This window comes from Triturus cristatus, chromosome 10 (genome assembly GCF_964204655.1).
Source record: "Triturus cristatus chromosome 10, aTriCri1.1, whole genome shotgun sequence".
NCBI lineage: Eukaryota > Metazoa > Chordata > Amphibia > Caudata > Salamandridae > Triturus > Triturus cristatus.
In genome coordinates this window covers 428,660,169-428,678,726 of record NC_140593.1, presented here as the reverse complement: position 1 = coordinate 428,678,726, position 18,558 = coordinate 428,660,169, and the positions used below count along the sequence as shown (strand labels likewise).

Here is an 18,558-nt window from a genome sequence, read left to right as displayed (position 1 = left end):
AATTCTAACTTTGTTTTTATTAATTATATTTATTATTTAATTATTTTTATATTATTTTTAAGACATTTAAAAAAACGATATTTTAAACAGCGGTATTTTGGTTTTGATATTTTTGTACTTAGCATTGTAGAGATAGGCTGTCGATAGTCTGTGCATCGATGTTGTAGACTCGATATTCCTGTAGCTCGATATTCTGTCCGTCGATATTCTGTCAATGATCCTTCCCTACTGCTCCACCGCAAAGGGAATCCAAGAAGCTGGACCACCGTAGCAAGAAAATGTTCTCTTCCGCCAGCTTAGGACTGCAGTCCGTAAAACACCTCATGTTTCTTGGCCCGTTATTTGCACTCAGTGTGGGATACGGTGGCGCAAGTGCTGCCTAAGTGTCCGGAGGAGGCCCGGGCAGTGCTCTCCCAGGCTGTTACCGCCAGGAGGGATGCAGCAAAGTTTACAATACGTTGTGGGCTGGACATCGCTGACTCTCTGGGCAGGACTATTTCAACATCTGTAGCGCTCTGTCACGCCTGGATGAGGTCCACTGGCTTTTCAGGGGATGTCCAGAACACCTTGATGGACATGCCCTTTGATGGCTGTCGCCTTTTTGGCGACAAAGCAGACAACGCCCTAGAGCGCTTCAAGGACTCACGGGCTACGGCCAAGTACTTGGGCCTCTCCACCTGCCCTGCACAGTCTGCTTTAGCCCCCTTCATGGCTACGGAAGGGGTGCCCCACTACGTCCCACCAAGAGCAAGTTACCCAACCTTTGCACGGCTGAGGACGTGGAAACAACCGTCGTGGTTCTGGGGCCCATCTGGTGGGCCAGTCCACCAACCCCCCTCTGCAGCAGCCTCCAAACCCTCCTAGTCTGACCTTTCAGGCCCATCAAACACCAGTGGGCATCAGGATTCACCATCACCTCCCCCACTGGCACACCATCACGTCGGACAGGTGGGTTTTGCAAATAGTCCGAAGGGGCTACTCCATCCCCTTCGAGACTACCCCTCCAGCCATGCCACCTCGATACCACCGCATGTCGGAGGATCATCTGGCCCTTCTCCAGCAGGAAGTTACGGCTCTCTTGGCCAAGGGAGGAATTGAGCATGTTCCTGTCCCAGAAGTAGGTTGTGGTTGTTGCTCACACTACTTTCTGGTTCCCTAGAAGGACAAGGGCCTGCGTCCTGTCTTCGACCCTCAAGGACGTCAATCGCTTCCTCCGGAAGGAGAAGTTCAAGATGTTGACGCTTACTCAGGTCTTGTCTGCCCTCGACCCGCAAGACTGGATGGTAGCGTTGGACTTGCAGGATGCTTATTTTCACATCCCCGTCCTGCCGGCCCAATGGCGTTACCTATGATTCACGGTAGGCCACGAGCACTTTCAGTTTACTGTGCTCCCCTTTGGCCTTACCAGCGCCCCTCGGGTGTTCACGAAAGTGATGGCGGTTTTCGCAGCTCATTTGTGCAGAACAGGGGTTTCAGTCTTCTCCTATCTCGACGACTGGCTGTTGAAGGCGAGCTCGCCCCAGGCAGTCGTCTCCCACCTCCAGACTACAGCCGACCTCCTGCATTCACTGGAGTTCTCCATCAATGTGCCGAAGTCGCACCTGATTTCCTCTCAGAAGCTACTCTAAATCGGAGCGATTCTGGTCACAACGCGGTTTCGGGTCTATCCTCCCGAGTCTGGGATATTCGGGCTATGATTTCGATCTTTCAGCCTATATCCCAGGTTTCAGTCAGAATGACCCTGAGTCTGCTGGGCCTTATGGCCTCCTGCATCCTGCTGGTCGATCATGCCAGGTGACATATGCGGGCTCTGCAGTGGGACCTGAAGTTCCAGTGGGCGCAGCATCAGGGTAATCTGTCCGATTGCGTCTAGATCTTGGAGTGGTGACTCACAAACCAGGATTGAGTCAATGGCAGATCCCTCTCCCTTGGCCAACCCGACCACACTGGGGTGACGGATGCATCTCTTCTGGGATGGGGCGGCCACATGGGAGAGGTGGAGATCAGAGGCCTCTGGTCCCCGGTGGAGTCCGGGCGTCACATCAACCTTCTGGAGCTCTGGGCGATTCGTCTTGCACTGAAAGCATTCCTTCCCTCTGTCCGGGGAAGAGGGGTGCAGATGTTCACGGACAACACCACCGCCACGTGGTACTGTGACAAACAGGGCGGGTAGAGTTGTGGACCCTATGTCAGGAGGCCCTCTGCCTCTGGACATGGCTGGAACATCAGGGCATATCCCTGGTAGTTCAACACCTGGCAGGTTCCCTGAACGCCAGGGCCAACTAACTCAGCCGCAGGTGCATGATGGATCACGAATGGCGTCTTCACTCGGAGGTGGTGCAAGGTCTCTTTCAACAGTGGGGAGAGCGTTGATTAGATCTATTCGCCACCGAAGAGAACGCGCAATGTCATCAATTCTGCGCATTGGTATTTCCAAGGTGGCACTCGTTTGGGGACGCTTTTCGTCGCGAGTGGAGTTGCAGTCTGTCGTATGCCTTGCTGCCTATACCACTTCTGCCCAGAGTGCTGAAGAAGATCAGGCGCGACCAGGCCAAAGTCATTCTTGTGGCTCCGGATTGAGCACGAAGAGTCTGGTATCCCGAGCTGGCCATCCATCCTCCGATCTGACTGCCTCTTCAGGAGGATCTTCTGTCGCAGTAGCAGGGGACTGTCCTCCACCCGAACCTGTCCAGTCTCCACCTCCTTGCGTGGAGATTTAGCGGCGGCAGTTGACGTCTTTCGACCTGCCTCCAGAAGTCTGTGACGTAATCTTGGCTGCCAGGCGTCCCTCCACTAAGAAGGTATATGCCTGCCGGTGGAACAAATTTGTGGCATGGTGCACTGCAAAGGCTGTGGATCCCCTTTCTGCCCCCCTTTCTGAAGTACTCCTGTTCCTTCTCTCTTTATCCCAGCAGGGATCTGCTCTGGGCACTATCAAGGGCTGTCTTTCAGCCATCTCTGCCTTTTTTCGGCTGCCAGATCAGCCGTCTCTTTTCAAGACCCTGGTAGTTAACCGTTTCTTAGCTTAACACATCTTTTTCCTTCCGTCCCCTTCGTTATGCCTCTTGTACTGACTTATTTAATGTGCTCTCCCTTTGAACCGCGTCATAACTGTCCCTTTACGTCTCTTAACTCTTAAGAATGCTTTCCTGGTAGTCATCACTTCTGCTTGAAGGGTGAGTGAGCCTCAGGCTCTTTCTTCAAAGCCTCATTTCCTGTCTGTTCATCCAGACAAGGTGGTTCTCCGAACCCATCCATCCTTCCTTCCTAAGGTGGTCACTGCCTTCCACATCGGGCAGACCATTACTTTGCCCACCTTCTTTCCGCCTCCGCATCCTTCGAAGGAGGAAGAGAGGCTCCACCGTCTGTACCCAAAGCGTGCGCTCTCCTTCTATCTGGATCGCACAAAACATTTCCGGGTGGATGATCAACTTTTTGTTGGTTACGTGGGTGCAAAAAAGGGTCGGCCGTACACAAACGCACCATTTCTCGATGGGTCGTGTTGTGTATTAAGGCTTGTTACTCTCTGGCTAAAAAGGAGCCTCCAGTCAGGCTGCGCGCCCATTCCACCAGGGAGACGGCAGCCACTACTGCCTTAGGAAGAGGAGTTCCTCTGAATAACATCTGTCAGGCAGCCATGTGGGCATCGTTGCACACGTTCACCAAACACTACTGTCTGGACAGCCAAGTCGGAGAGACGACGTCTTTGGCCGTTCTGTTCTCCAGGACTTTCTGGTGTGATCTTGGTTCGCAGACCCACCACCGGGGTTGGTATTGCTGGGGTATCTATTCTAAGGTAAGGAATCTATACCTAACGTGTTTCTTTCAGATGCACAAGTTACTTACCTTCGGTAACAATATATCTGTAAGAAACATTAGTTAGTTATAGATTCCTTGCCACCCCACCCGTCCTCCCCGTTCTGCGAACTGATTTCTAGGGTTAAGGAGATCCTTTCAGGGCCCTAGTTTTGTGCAACAGTGGTCAGTGTCTTGCATGGCTCTGCATTTCGGGCGCGGAAAGTCGTGTACAGAACTGACAACAGCGTCTAAGTAGCTGGCGCAACGTAATCCCGGCGACCACGACGCCAACGACGGACGTGGAGCCGACCGACGCCACTTTCTGACGCACAGAGGTACTGCTGACGAAAAAACTTTCTGGATCCAGACGCCTGGGGTAATTCTAAGGTAAGTAATCTGAGGTAAGGAATCTATAACTAACTAATGTTTCTTACAGATATTTTGTTACCGAAGGTAAGTAACTTGTGCATTTCGTTGGGACCCTAGAGCTTTTAGCCCCAGAGCTACTGCACCTGCTGCACCATTCAAATCAAGCCCCCTTTAACTGCAAGGTAACTACAATTGTTACTGCTTGTTTAGTCATAAAATATAGCAATATTAGGTGTTTAGAGGCATTCTGACAACTTTTGGACCCAGTGCCACTGCCCCTTATGCACCATTCAAATCATGACCCTGTTGTCTGCAAAGTAACTGCACTTGTGGTTGCCTGTCTGGGGATAACATTTTGCAATATTAGGTGTTTTGTTGGGTGACTGGAGCTTTTGGTCCCGGTGCCACTACACATGCTGCACTATTCAAGTCATGACCCTGTTGTCTGCAAGGTAACTGCACTTGTGACTGCCTGTTTGGTAATAAAATATAGCAATATTAGGTGTTTAGTGGGGTGCCTAGAGCTTTTGGTGTTGTTACTACTGCATCTGCTGCACCATTCAAATCATGACCCTATTACCTGCTAGATAAATGCACGTGTCACTGTCTTGTTCAGTAAAAGTTATCAATAATCTGGGTTTAGTAGGGTCCCTAGAGCTTTTGGCGTTAGAGCCACTGCACCTGCTGCACCAATAAAATCAAGTTTCTTTTAACTGCAATTGTGACTGCCTGTTTAGTAGTCAAATATAGCGATGTTATGTTTAGAGGAGTTCTGACAACTTGTGGGCCCGGTGGTACTGCACCTGCTGCACCATTCTAATCAAGACCCTGTTGTCTACAAGGCAACGGCACCTGTGGTTGCCTGTTTAGGAATAAAACATAGCAATATTTGCTGTTTAGTGGGGTGACTGGAGCTTTTGCTCAGTTTGAATGGCTTTAGACAAAATAATTCCAGTTCTGAATATTATCAAATTTTCTACGATGGAGGAAGAAAAACAATTCAGTGGTACCTATAGAGCATTAAAGTACCTAGGTGCGGTGATATCCCCATTCTAATGCCATTAGCACTAAATTGATTGTAATGTTTTTGCATATCTATAATCACTGTACATATATGAATAAAAAATACAACTAGGTCAGAACATGAATTTTCATGACTCTGAATGTTAAAACATAAACCTGTTTGTAGAAAACAAATAATGACAGTGACTTAATCAGTATTGGTGGTTTTACTTCGCCCAAAATGGTTTGTCGTCTATAAGATGTACACATGCACAATTGATGTGATTGACTTTCTAAAAACAAACATATATACCTGTTTGTCAGCAACTGCATAATTGATACTTATGGTAATAAAGATATGCTTTACACAGGGGAATTTAATATGATTAGAATCCGTCTTTGTACGTAAGTAAACAAAAATAATGTGTTGGTCAAAAGAAATGCATATGACTGTGTTTGGGTTGATTGAGATGTTTGCAAGAAGGATAACAGCGGATCAACTGACAACTGAAATATGTTGAAAATATTTAGATTTATAAAACAATAATTTATTTTCACTTCATAGCAAAGGTGTTTATTGTTTATGAGCAGTCAAAACTTTAAAAAAATACTTTTGTTGTATATATAATGTATGTAATGTATAGCTACATTTTTAGAGCAGTTTTTCAAAAGAGATCTCTCCTGTGTTATAGAGATGTACGAGTAACACCTGCTGCTGTGAAGAATGATGTGGATTTACTCTGGCGTTTCTCTGGTGATGGAGAAAACACTGTGCTAAAAAGTATTGAATATACTTCAGGTAATTATAACTCTACAGTCCTCTGATAACCTGTACAATGTCATTGCTTTCCCACAAACTATTTTTATTCGTGTTTCAATATGTATTTACCCAACACGCTGTTTTCCATTCAAAATTCCAAAAAAACGCTTTCTTATTAAATCGATGCAATAAACTGTATACCTAAATACATTTACGCTCTACCAAGATGAATGTCTGGCATTGTCCATCTCCGGATTATCTTTCTATTACACACTCACCAAGAAAACAAGCATTTGCAATGCAATAGGTCTCGCATTTACGCCAGTTTGAGCAATTGGCATTGTAAACGACAATGCTTTTTATTTATGTTTTAAAAACTAAAACATAAATAAAAGGCATTGTCATTTACAATAAATGCGAGACCTATTGCATTGCAAAGGGTTGTTTCAGATTTCATTACCTTAAAATCTCTTCTGTGGAGCCCTTGAGTTTCCAAGTTCAATTTGCGAGCAGTCTATCAATTCCAGCTTTTTTTTTTTTTTGTAAAACAGGATTTGTAATCCTGTTTATAACATCATAAGACAGGCCTCCAAGCCCCAGAACGCCAAAAAACCTGGACTGGAAGAGCTGCTCATGCATGGATATGGGAAACCTGAGACCTCTGCTTTATGTAAGCCTTGTTAGCTAATATGACCGGCCCTTCCGTCTGCAAATGGAGCAGAAAAAGCAGCGGTTTAATTTGAGCATGCTTTCACCATTTCTTGCTTGATGTCTTTGAGACACGCGTTTCTAGTTGCAATACTATGTCACATGATGAGAATTGTGTTACAATTGTCCCATCAGTCAGCTTCTGAATTGTAAATATCTTTGCGTGGCTGCAAACATGATGGCTGAACAAATGTGCTTGATATATGAGCATACGCGGAGCCTGTCTCACAGGTCTGACTCTTTCCCAGTGCTGGGTTTTCAGCCAACAGCTCTATGCATGCCAGGACCTGCAGTGACACACTGACAATAGAGAAATGACAACTACAAGCCCCAGAATGCTTTCTGCGGCAAGCTGAAATTCGCTCTCATATTATGGGTCCACTAGATACCTACATATCGAACTTTAGTGTCAGCAAAGTCATAATATAGATAGTCTGTGCATGGTGGTATGTTTATCCTGGTACATTGTTAGTATTTTTGTAAACGTTCACTTCTATCCTCATGGAGCTCATGGGAATCACACAATCTTTGTGGACTGAAGATCTGCGATAAATCATCCTATCTGTTCTATTCTGACCCAGTAGGGGGGGCCGGAGGTCGCGCTGCGCACTCTGCCGCTAGCGCGTAGCGCTGAAATGAGGAGCCGACCCGTTTGATGGTTGGGCACGAACTAACTCAGTTCGCCCGCCCCTTTATTTTTATACATACTCGCTCACGTCCGTCGACGTGAGCGCAGGTTATGCAAATGTCACCGCGCTCTAGCCAGAGGCTAGAGCGCTAACTGTAACATCCATCTACAACTCGGTTCTTGACAACAGTTCAAACATTACTCAGCAGCGTCACTTACTTGGCACGCAAAGTCTCGTAGCCGGCTGCTGGGCCTGGGGTTTTCTCTCAGCACATACCTCGAGTTCCCCTGATGGGCCGGGGTTTGGGTTGTTGGTGATGCCCTTTTCCCGGACTCACCATCAGGGCTCTCACCATCAGGGCTCTCACCATCAGGGCTCTCAGTGTTATTCGGGTTCGACCCAGGGCCGCCCTGGGGGTTGGGGCTGGGCGGGCTGGCAGGGGGAACCCCTGGGTCGTGTCCTTCCCCGACCTCAGTATTCCCATAGGTGTCAGAGGGGTTCCTCACCACTTTGAACCACGATATGTTCCTGGTGACCAGTTCTCCTCCTCGTCGTGCAGTCACCATGGTTCCTTGCCTGTCGACCACTCTCCAGTAGCCCTTCTCATACCTCATCTTGAATTTCCCTCCGGGCCGTCGTTCTCTGAGAAGCACTAGATCTCCAGCTTGGACCTCTCTGGGCGCGGCTCTCTGCGCCTCACTGACTTTGGCGTTTCGCTCTTGGCGCCTCTGGAACGCCCTCTTCTCGTCGAAGGGCGTGGCTGTCCAGCCTGGGGCAACTGGTAGCCCGTCTCTACGAGCCCGGTTGAACATCAAGGCCCACGGTGCTTGGCGGGTTGAGCAGTGGGGGGCGCTGCGATATTCTCCCAGAAACCGCTGCAATTCTCGCTCCGGGTCTAGTTGTTCGGCCACCGCGATGCGCAGTGCTTTATTGAGGGTGCGCATGAGCCGCTCTACCTCTCCATTGGCTTGTGGCCACTGGGGGGTGATTTGCCGATGGCGGATGCCGTGCGATTTCAAAAACTCTTCGAACTCGTGTCCTTGGAATGGGGGTCCATTGTCACTTTGCAGTTCCTCTGGGCACCCGAACATTCCGAACACTTTTTCCAGTGCTGGGCCTACGTGTGTGAAAGCGGTGGAGGGCACTGCTTCGGCTATCGGGTATTTCGAGTAGCTGTCGATGATTACTAGCGTGTCTCGCCCGTCGGGCAGGCTCCCGAAGTCCACACTGATTTTCTCCCACGGGCATCGGTCGTGTTCCTCGGTTATGATGGGGGCTGGTGGCTGGGCTCCGCTGGTCATCTGGCATGGCTGGCAGCTGTGAACGGCGTCATCTACGAACTCATCCATGCTCGGGAACCAGACTTTCTCCCGCATGCGAGCCTTCATCTTTTCCGTCCCTTGATGTCCTTTGTGTGCAAGCTGTGTTGCTCGGGTCCTGAGGGCGGCTGGAATGACGATTCTGGAGCCTCGTAGGATGAGTCCTCCTCTGGTCACACTTAGCTCATGTCGTATCCTCCACATGTGTTGGAGGTCATTCCTCTCTTCACTAGTCCATGAGTTGGCTGTTTGTAGGAAATGCTGCCAGGTTCCCTCTAGGATTGTGTTTTTAACCTTAACCATCACGGGGTCTTGTTCGGCTGTTTCCAAGATCTCCTCCAATGTCAATGCCTGGGGGCACGTCAGGGCAGCCACCATGTCCAAGTGACCTTCTGCCTCTTCTTCTTCATCCATCGGCGTGGGCCTGCTACCGGTCTCGGGGTGCCGGGATAGAAAGTCCGCTGGATTTCGGGATCCTGGCCTGTAGATTACGCTGAGGTGGTATTGCTGGAGGTTGATGGCCCATTGTTCTATCCTTGGAGGCGGGTGTGGCGCCGTTCCTCGGAAGAGGGGCACTAACGGTTGATGGTCTGTCACCACTGTGAATGGGTGTCCGCACACATACAGATGGAAATGACGGCAACTCCACCGGATCGCCAGGGCTTAGCGCTCAATTTGTGAGTACCGTTTCTCCGTGTCCGTTAGGGCTTTGCTGGCGTATGCTAAAGCTGAAAACTGCCCTGGTTCTTGTTCTTGCGTCAGGACTGCTCCTAGCCCTACGGGGCTGGCGTCCACTAGAATCTCCGTTTTCTTGCTCGGGTCAAAGTAGACCAGTGTGGTCTGGTCTAAGAGAGCTTCCTTGATCGTTTGGAACGCTGTCTCTTCTGCGACTGTCCACTGCCACATCACATCTGTCTTGGTTAGGTGCCTGAGGGGTTCGGCGAGGGTGGCCAGATTCGGAATAAATCGTCCACAGTAAGTGGCCATACCCAGAAAGCTGCAGACCTCCGCCACTGATGTTGGGGCTGCGGCCGCTTTGATGGCGTGTGACTTCCGGGGGTCCACTTGGATGCCTTCCTTGGTGAAGACGTAGCCGAAGAACTCGATGGTTTGCTAGAACAGCTGGCACTTGTCTCGGTGTAGGGTGACGCCATGCTCCTGCAGGCGCGACAACATGGCTCGGACGTGCTTGTAATGCTCATCGACTGTCTTGGAATATATGAGGATATCGTCACTCACGTTTAAGACACCAGGCAGGCCGAGCAGAATGTCTTTGATAGTATTTTGGAAAATCTCTCCTGCCGAGGATATTCCGAAATTTAACCGTTTGTATCGTCTCAGTCCTAGATGCGTACTGAACGTGGTAATGTACCGGCTCTCTTTCGCTAGGGTGAGCTGGTGGTATCCGGCGTTTAGGTCCAATTTTGAGAACCATCGGGCTCCGTTTAAATCAGACACGATGTCGTCCATGGTAGGTGTGATATGCCTCTCTCGTTTGATGGCCTTGTTTGGGAGGCGCATATCAATGCACAGCTGGATCTTCCCGGGCTGACGGGGTTTCTCGGCGATTACCATGGGCGATACCCACGGTGTGGGCCCTGTGACCTTCTCGATGACTCCCTGCTCCTCTAGCCTCTGGAGTTCTTCCTCGACTAGCGGGCGTAGGTGGAACGGTATCCGCCGGTGTCGGAGAGCTGTTGGTGTTACTGAGGGGTCAATGTGGAGGCGTATAGGCGGCCTTTTGATCTTCCCCAGCCCTGAGAATAGGCTTTTGAATGTCTCCAGCAGGTCTTCAACTTGTTTGTCCTGGACTTTCCAGAGGAACGCAATCAGTCCTAGATCCTCCGCAGCGTGTCCGCTGAGTAGTGTGTCCACTTCTTGGTCAATGACGTGGATGTCGATGACAATTTCCGACTTTTCTGACCGCACTGCCACCGTCATCTTGCCTTTCAGCGGTAGCGGCGTGTCGCTACCATACGCGTAGATCTTGGCCTTGGATTGTCGGAGCTCAGGTTTTGGTCTGAGATGGTTATATTGTTGTATGCCCATCACTGTGACGGATGCACCTGTGTCAATCACTGCGTTGACTTCAGACCCAGCGATCAGTATGTCACAGCGAGGCTGCGGGCGCCTGGTACTCTTTAGGGCTTTGGTGAATGACACTAGGTATGTTTCCCCTTCATCGTCAGAGTCTGTATCCGAGTCTTGGAAGCCCTTGGTCCTCTCGCGTCCTGATTTTGGCTGTAACGATAGTGACGTGTGCGATAGTTGCACGCACTATTTTCCTCAGCGGTCCGTCCCGCCTGTTCCCACTTTTCTGCGTCTTCCTCCGACAGAGAGACGCAAAATGGTTCTCAATGCCACAGTTAGTGCACGTCTTCCCTCTCGCTGGGCATGCCTTGAGGGGGTGATCTTCATACCCGCAGTAGCCACACAGCCTGGCGTGGGCTGGTGGTCGCCGGTCACGGGGTCGCTGTGGTCTTTCTTTCGCTCGCGCCGCATCCGCTTTCTCCGTTTTCACTTCCGCGCTCTTGTCTGTCCCTTTCACCAGGGCCTGGTCCATTTCTTCTGCTCTCGCCGCGGATAGGTCATGTGTCCTGGCCAGGACGAGGATATCATTCATCTGGATATTAGGTTGATAGAGTATTAACCCCCGTAATGTCTTGCTCCGGATTCCTAGTATGAGCTGTGCCCTGATTTCTTCCTTGGCCCTGTCCCCTACGAGGTGAGTGTCTGCGAGAGCCCTTAGTCTCGTGTGGAAGGCATCCACTGACTCACCTTCGCGCTGCTTGGCTTGGCGGAACTTGAAATGCTCATAATCTGGATTGTCCTGGGGGTCAAAGTGCGCGTTCAGGGCCGCCACCGCCGCTCCGTAGTCGTCTGGGTTCCCCGTGTTCGGCAGGTGTTTGAAAAGTAGGTACACTTCTTCACCTGCGTAGTGTAGGAGGAGGGACCTTTTCACCGCCCCATCCGTCTCCCTGGATCCGATGAAGTAGTCATCCAACCTGCCCAGCCAGGTCTGCCATCGCGGTGCAGCAGTCGTGGGGTCAGCGGCTTCACTGAATGGGGGTTGCACCCCTGAAGGGGGGTGATGAGGTAGGCCCCTTGCTGGGCCAGCCTGGTCATCGTCGCTCATGGTGGCGCGGAAGCCACGTGCCTGCTGCGGCTGTAGAGGCGTATTGTGTGCTACTGGTCCTCAGGGCCACTTTGCAGGCTGCTGCACCCCGCCCCGCTGCCAGGTGACTCTACCTGCAGGGTGCTCTGCACGGTGACTGCTGGCGCGGGTCCTCGAGATGGTAGCGTGGGCCTTCCTGCTCCTGTAGCCGGTGTATGTGCTGCTTAGGTACTGCTCTGCACAAAAGGAGGGGCAGGGGCCCACCCTCGTCGCCAGTGTTCTATTCTGACCCAGCGGGGGGGGCCGGGGGTCACGCTGCGCACTCTGCCTCTAGCGCGTAAAGCTGAAATGAGGAGCCGACCCGTTTGATGGTTGGGCGCAAACTAACTCAGTTCGCCCGCCCCTTTATTTTTATACATACGCGCTCACGTCTGTCGACGTGAGCGCAGGTTGCGCAAATGTCACCGCGCTCTAGCCGGAGGCTAGAGCGCTAACTGTAACGCTATCAAACTTGCTTCTCCATTTGTTGTATGACTGTATTGACATTTGTGTAGTGCACAAACAGCTGGGAAGCAGCGGAGAAATGTACATTAAATAGAATGTTTGGTGACGACAAAAGATTTTTTTTTATAATGAAGAGACGTTACGTACTTGAATTCCCCATTACCTTATTCTTTTTTTTTTTTACACTTGAAGCCATAGTGAAATAAAGTGCTTTGCACAGAATCACACAACGTCAGTCAACTGCGGAAGTTTGGATTAGGATGAATGGTGACAGCTGTGAACTTTGATGCCCACAGTGCAGACCATTTTTTTTAGTGTAATTTAAGACGGGCTCTGCTAAATTCTCACTGAGGATGCCCTGTGAACCAGGAAGGGGTCGTTTACTTAAATTGTGATGCCGAGCCTACAAACCGTCTGCACCAGCCTCCCTCCACCCCTCACCTCTCGCCACCCTCCTCACACTGTCGGCCAGTCTGAAAGACAGTGGTGTAACATATCCTTATAATGTACCTGGTGCTCGTGTAAAATGTTCCAATAGCATCAGGTCTATGGCGGAATGGGGGAGAGAGGGGAAAAACACAACAGAATGCCCCTTGGTTCGGCCCCCCCTCCCAGTATTGAGTACACGCAGGGATGTGGTGCGGGGTCTTTGGGGTGAAGAGTGGATACAGCACTCAGCTGCACCCAAGGCTTAGCCCAGGTACCACCTTGCGGGCCAAGCAGCAGCGCACATGGAGGACTGCATGCCGTTCGCGGTTTATTTCTTCTGTTACCGGTAAACACCATGTGTTTCCCAGCACTCTGCAGAGACTTACAATATGACGTGCATCTAATCAAACGCCCCTGTCATTAATAAAATTATGAACTTTCCTGCAAGTGTCTCCTGGAAAAATCTCCATTTCTCAAATGTGATGTGGGTTTGTGCGTCATGCCTGGGCTGCATAGGAGCAGTTGGAATGCTTGATTCGGGAGTACTTTACTAAACAGGAGAAATGAACACAAAAGATGTGTTTGCATATTTGAGGTTTCGCAGTGGGGACCGGCAGGGGTGTTTGTAAATATAGCCGGCTAAGCGAGGTGCCGAAGTACTGGGACGGGGACAAGTGAAGTAAAACAATAGCTGTTTTAAAATGGATCAGTGCAATCCAGTCTAAAATGTGAGCAAACTTTAAAAGTCTCTGAGTGGAGAAATCAAGTGCGGGCAGAAGGAAGCGGGTGGGGAAGTCTGCCGAGCGGATGAATTGTTCTGCTTGCTTGTTTTCAGAGGGGGATCTTGTTAAAAGGGAGGAGTTTGTGGGGCAGCCTTTGGTGAGATCTTATCTCGTCCTCTGAGAGGAGTCACGGTGCTGCACCCTGCGTTCGCGTGACCTCCTTGCAGGAGGAGGATGTATGTGGGCGTGTGTATGTGAGGGAGAGATGGCTGGCATCCGTTTTAAGGACTCCCCAAAGAATAAAGGCTAATGGCATCAGAGAGGTGGCCAGAATACCCTACTGCTGGAGCGGCCGCATCTCTGCGTAAACACGGTGTGCGGGCAGCCTCGCTCGGCCTCATTACGGGGGCGGAGGGTTTAAACCAGGCGTGGTAGAAGAGTGCACCCATTATTTTTACGGCCGGCTCTGGCTGGTGGGGGGGAGGGGTGGGGGGGTGAGGGGAGGGCGGGGTTTCCAAGCCCTCCATCCTGTCCGCTAGACTCAATGTCTCTGTCTGAAGACATGCTGCTGGTCACAGCAAGGAACAACAAGCAGCGCACAGCCCCGAGATCTCCTGCATACCCTGTTCATAATGTTGTTTACAACAACAGCAGGCAAGACAAACAATGTATCCAATTATGTAAGTTGCATGGAAGGGTCGTAAAAAGCCCCTTTCCTCCAATATTGGCACCCAAGGTTTTCCTTCAGCATAACTGCGGGTTTATAAAAAACTGTAAAACATTCGGTATTATAGGGGGAGACGCAAAAAAGCAGTTAGAGAACAAATCTGCAGCTCGAGGAGTAATGTGTTTGTGCTGACCTATAAAGTAAGAGGGAGAGCGCCAGCCAGCAGCCCAACGCCATTGTAAACAAGCTGGAAAATAGTGCTCACCCACCAGATAAAGCCCACTGTGTAAAGCTGCAAGGAAAAGATCCTGTCCGGATGGGCTGTCCGAGAAGGAGACAGTGCGGTAACAAAGAAGCCTTGTTTTTAATGGGAAGCCAATGTTTAGCATAAACGATGATGCCAGCCAAAAGGAATGATGGGCGGGGCTTCAGGTCCCCTTCTGAAATCTACTCGAATACAAAAAGCCTCGCAGAGTGAGCAGCGCATGCGCGCTGCAACACAGGTCTGCGAGCCCTAAAAAAGGCAATATGGATTTCTCGTCTCGTATCTCTGCATGGTGGTTACTAGTCACAAATCTGAGCTGTAAAACCAACTAAGTCAATAGTGAAGCGATAAACTAAGCCTGTATTAAGACTGCAACAAACAAACCCTTGTGAATACATACACAATGTTCTCGTTAAAACACATTTCTGCACTTTAGGATCTTTATTGACTGTCATCAATGTTAGAATAATGTCTCTCAGCGTACGGCAACCCCAGAACAATCTACATCCAAATATATATTGTAGAGAGGGTGAGGAGTCTAACATGTCTCATACAGTAGAATACCCGACAAAGCCTTTCAAAGGTAATTTTTTTCAGCATTTCATATTACCGAAATTCGCACCCCTTTTAATAAAGACTATATAGCGTCACCCTTAAAATCTATATTATTGCCGGACCCTGTCTGCAAACGCGTAACAGGCATTGGCAAAACTAATAGGTCTTGCATTGTCCTGGTTTTTGTAAAACTTTATTGTTTGGGAAGCTTAGGGCCATAAGAAAATTAAAGAACAACATTGGCTAAGGCCAAAATGTTGTTTTGGTTTAAAAAAACAAAAACACATGTTGCCATAGTATTCCCTGGCACTGAAGGGGACTGTTTTCTGTGCTCATATACTCCTTATGAAATGGCAGTCAGCCATATCTCATTGTGAAGTCAGCCAATGGCTGAAGAGGCTGACACATTGCCCCTTGATTCATACTGGAGTAGGTGGAAGAAAAATGTGAATGACAGAACCACAGAGTAATGGACGAAGTCTGGCTGAAAACACCTATAGGTCGCTATGTTATAAACACAATTTATTAAAATCAAAAGGTATTGGCCAGCACAAACTTTAAAAAGTCAACCAATCTAGCATTGGCTGCCAGCCTCTTGCCTTTGAGAGCCAATACTTAAAAAAGCCAATCTGTCTGGCATTGGCTACCAGCCTCTTGCCTTTGGAAAAATAAAGAAGGAAAGAAGAAAGGACAGAATGAAGGAAAGAATGAAACAAGGAAGGAATGAAAGAAGGAAAATGAAGAATAGAAAGGAAAAGGGGAAGGAAAGAAGGAAGATTGATGGAAAGAAGGAAGATTGATGGAAAGAAGGAAAGAATGAAGGAAAATAAGGGAAGAAAGAAGGAAAAAAGAAAGAAGGACGAAAAGGAGTGAAAGAAAGAAATAGGAAGGAAAAGTGAAAAAGGAAAGAAAGAAGGAAGTAAAAAAGGAAGGAAGAAAGAAAGAACAAAAAGAAGGAATGACAGGAAAAGTTCCAAAGATAGAGCACCCTCATGAGCTTATATTCAGAGTTCATGGAACTGCTTTCAAAGAAACAAAGGCCACTTCTAATGGAATTTGCAACAGCATTGGCAGGAGACATGAACTGATACGGCTAAAAGGTGCCCTGTGCTCGCATCTGGTAGAAAGTGTCCTGCTGTCAGCTCAGGATGTACAACAAGTTAGTGAGTGGCTAAAGTAGGTTGCCCCATTGCCCCATACTGTATGCTGTACTGAGTGAAAGAAAAATGTGAATGACAAAAGAACAGATCAATGGATGAAGAGAGGTGGCTGAAATTCTGTTATACATATAATTTTACTAAAATCAAAAGGTCTTGTTTAATGCCAGACCTAAAAAAGAGACCTACTATTCTTAACATTAGAATAGTTAAATAAGGAAGGAGACTCTTAGAAATTCATTTTACCTTGTGCTGGCAGTTTACTTGCATTTATTTCTGGCTTGTTTGAGTGGGACTTTTGAACAATGTCTACATGATGTAGGGAACATGGTGGGTCAGGTGCTAGCATGATTGAGTAATTAAGAAAAATAAATCTGGTAGTTAGAGAGAGAGACTCACAAAAAGCAGGTGACAAGTGATATAGCCATAGAACCAATATTCACAGTCTATTGCCAGATACAGCACACCAAAATAACTGTCAAATTCAGGAGGGATTCCAGTTAAGTAGTTTATGGGCTTCTAGATTGAGTTTAGGATAGGAAGAGCCATAGGCCAAATGCAAACTATGAAAACACCAGGCCCACACCACCTCCATGTAGAGTTCTTTAAGAGGCTCCTTAATTGTCTGTGGAACAGACGTTAGCCATATTCAAAGGAGCCAGATCCAAAGCAAGACTGGCCAACGATCTGTTACATTGACATTGTTAGCCTTGTACTTAAGGAAATGAATCCTAGAGAAAAAAACACCTTAAATCCTCCCATGTCTTTGCTCAACATTGGAGTAAAGTTTGTAGCTAGGGTACTGGCCAGCAGCATACTAAAAGTGCTACCTTCACCCATTTTACATTCTTGCCTCACACAATGATCTTGATATTAGGAGAGTTTACAAATGCCTAAGTGGGGAAGACAAATTGAAGCAGCCATTTGTGCTAGAGTAGCCCCATTGATATTGAATTGTTCATGTCTAGTACTAGTGAAGATGCTCTTCGCCATGGTTTCTAAAATGGATGGTGGGCCTCTCTATCAAATCATCTACCAAGGTACCAATAAGTGGAATGGTACACCGCTCAATGGAATCTGGAGAGAGTGCCTGATTTCCCTCATTGCATACATTTTGGTGCTGAAACTGCTGACATGCTGGATTATATATGAAATTGGTGAATTATTTTCAGTGGAGAGAAACAGTGAATGATTACATCTCTTTGTATAAGGTAATATTATTGAGTGTCACTGACCCGTGGTTTGCAGTCACCAGGCCGCTGCATAATATTAACCACTATAAGGTGAGCTCTGGCTTTTGGACAAATTACAGTAAATCCATACCGCACCTAGTCCAGTACTGGAGCATAAGACACTTGATAAAATTCTCTCTGAGAGTTGCCAAGGTGTTTTTTTTTAAATTCTGCATAGATATTTCTGAAACCAGGAGAAGTTTTTAGAATGCTGTATTCAAAACACTCTAACTAGATTGAGGAGGGCATCAGACACTGGAGATGGCTCCACCACTCACTGTTATACAGAACATCACTATTTAAGATGATGGTCCTGACCATATCTTTCTACATGCTGCAGAAACTCACACTACTGAAAGAGTTGTTTCAAAAAGTTGATGAGATACCTGCAGAATCCTCTGTGGCATAGTGGGATACCACAAATATCACCATTTACATTGTGGAGAAATATATATGATGACTCAATTTCATCCTTTGACCCACATCTACTATTGGCCCACTCACTGAGTGGAAGTGGATTAATAGGTGCTCTTGCCATCAAAGGAGCCTTCAATACATTGGGATATGGATGCCTTGGGCGGGAAAAATTATTTTCATCTAATGTATGGGTAGAAAGTAGGGATACACTTTCCAAGACCTCTGGAACTGTTTCTAGGAAGTTGATTTCACCCTATGCTATGATAGGGTAATTTGTAAATATGGAATTTCTCCAATATTGGATTTTGAATGTATGACGTTACTATGCCATCCATTACCCCACAGTAGGTTACACCGCGTACGTTACATCGTCCGCGTTGTTACCACGCATGGCTTTACATCGCAATTCATTTCTGCGACTTGCGCTGGATGGCGTGCTGGACTTAGGAATAGCATAAATTACTATTCCTACTCCAGTTACCGCAACAGCAGGGAATGTGTTGGATTTGAAATCCAACACATTCCCTGGTGTTGCGCGCCATCTAGCGCAAGTCGTTAAAACGACTTGCGATGTAATGCCATGCGTGGTAACAACGCAGAGGATGTAACGTCCGCGTTGTAACCTACCTGCGTGGTATTACCAGCGTTGTAAACGCTGTTTCCCTTGGATTTTGTATTTATTCACATGCTTGAATCATTCTCCGTTGTCAGACTTGAATTCCCCAGTACATTCAAATATCAGTAACAACCCAAACTTCAGCCAATGAGGTGGAGGTGGAAGCACCAGCTCTCCTACTCCCAGAGGCCATCAGAGCTCAGATTTCTACCGTACATTGTGTCTGAGGGAGTCGCCAGGCTGAACTCTGTTCTAACCTTCAATTAACTCAATACTGTTACTTTTCTTGGCCTG

General features: G+C 48.1%; 1 protein-coding gene across 2 annotated transcripts in view; it reads left to right on the top strand.

Annotated features, from left to right (window-relative positions):
- ODAD2 (outer dynein arm docking complex subunit 2) overlaps positions 1-18,558 on the top strand; it is a 1,108,894-nt gene that overhangs the window by 246,389 nt on the left and 843,947 nt on the right. For both annotated transcript variants that reach the window (XM_085631770.1, XM_085631771.1), the window contains exon 5: positions 5,862-5,968. In XM_085631770.1, the coding sequence (XP_085487896.1) occupies positions 5,862-5,968 (107 nt within the window). The remainder of the gene's footprint in view (positions 1-5,861; positions 5,969-18,558) is intronic.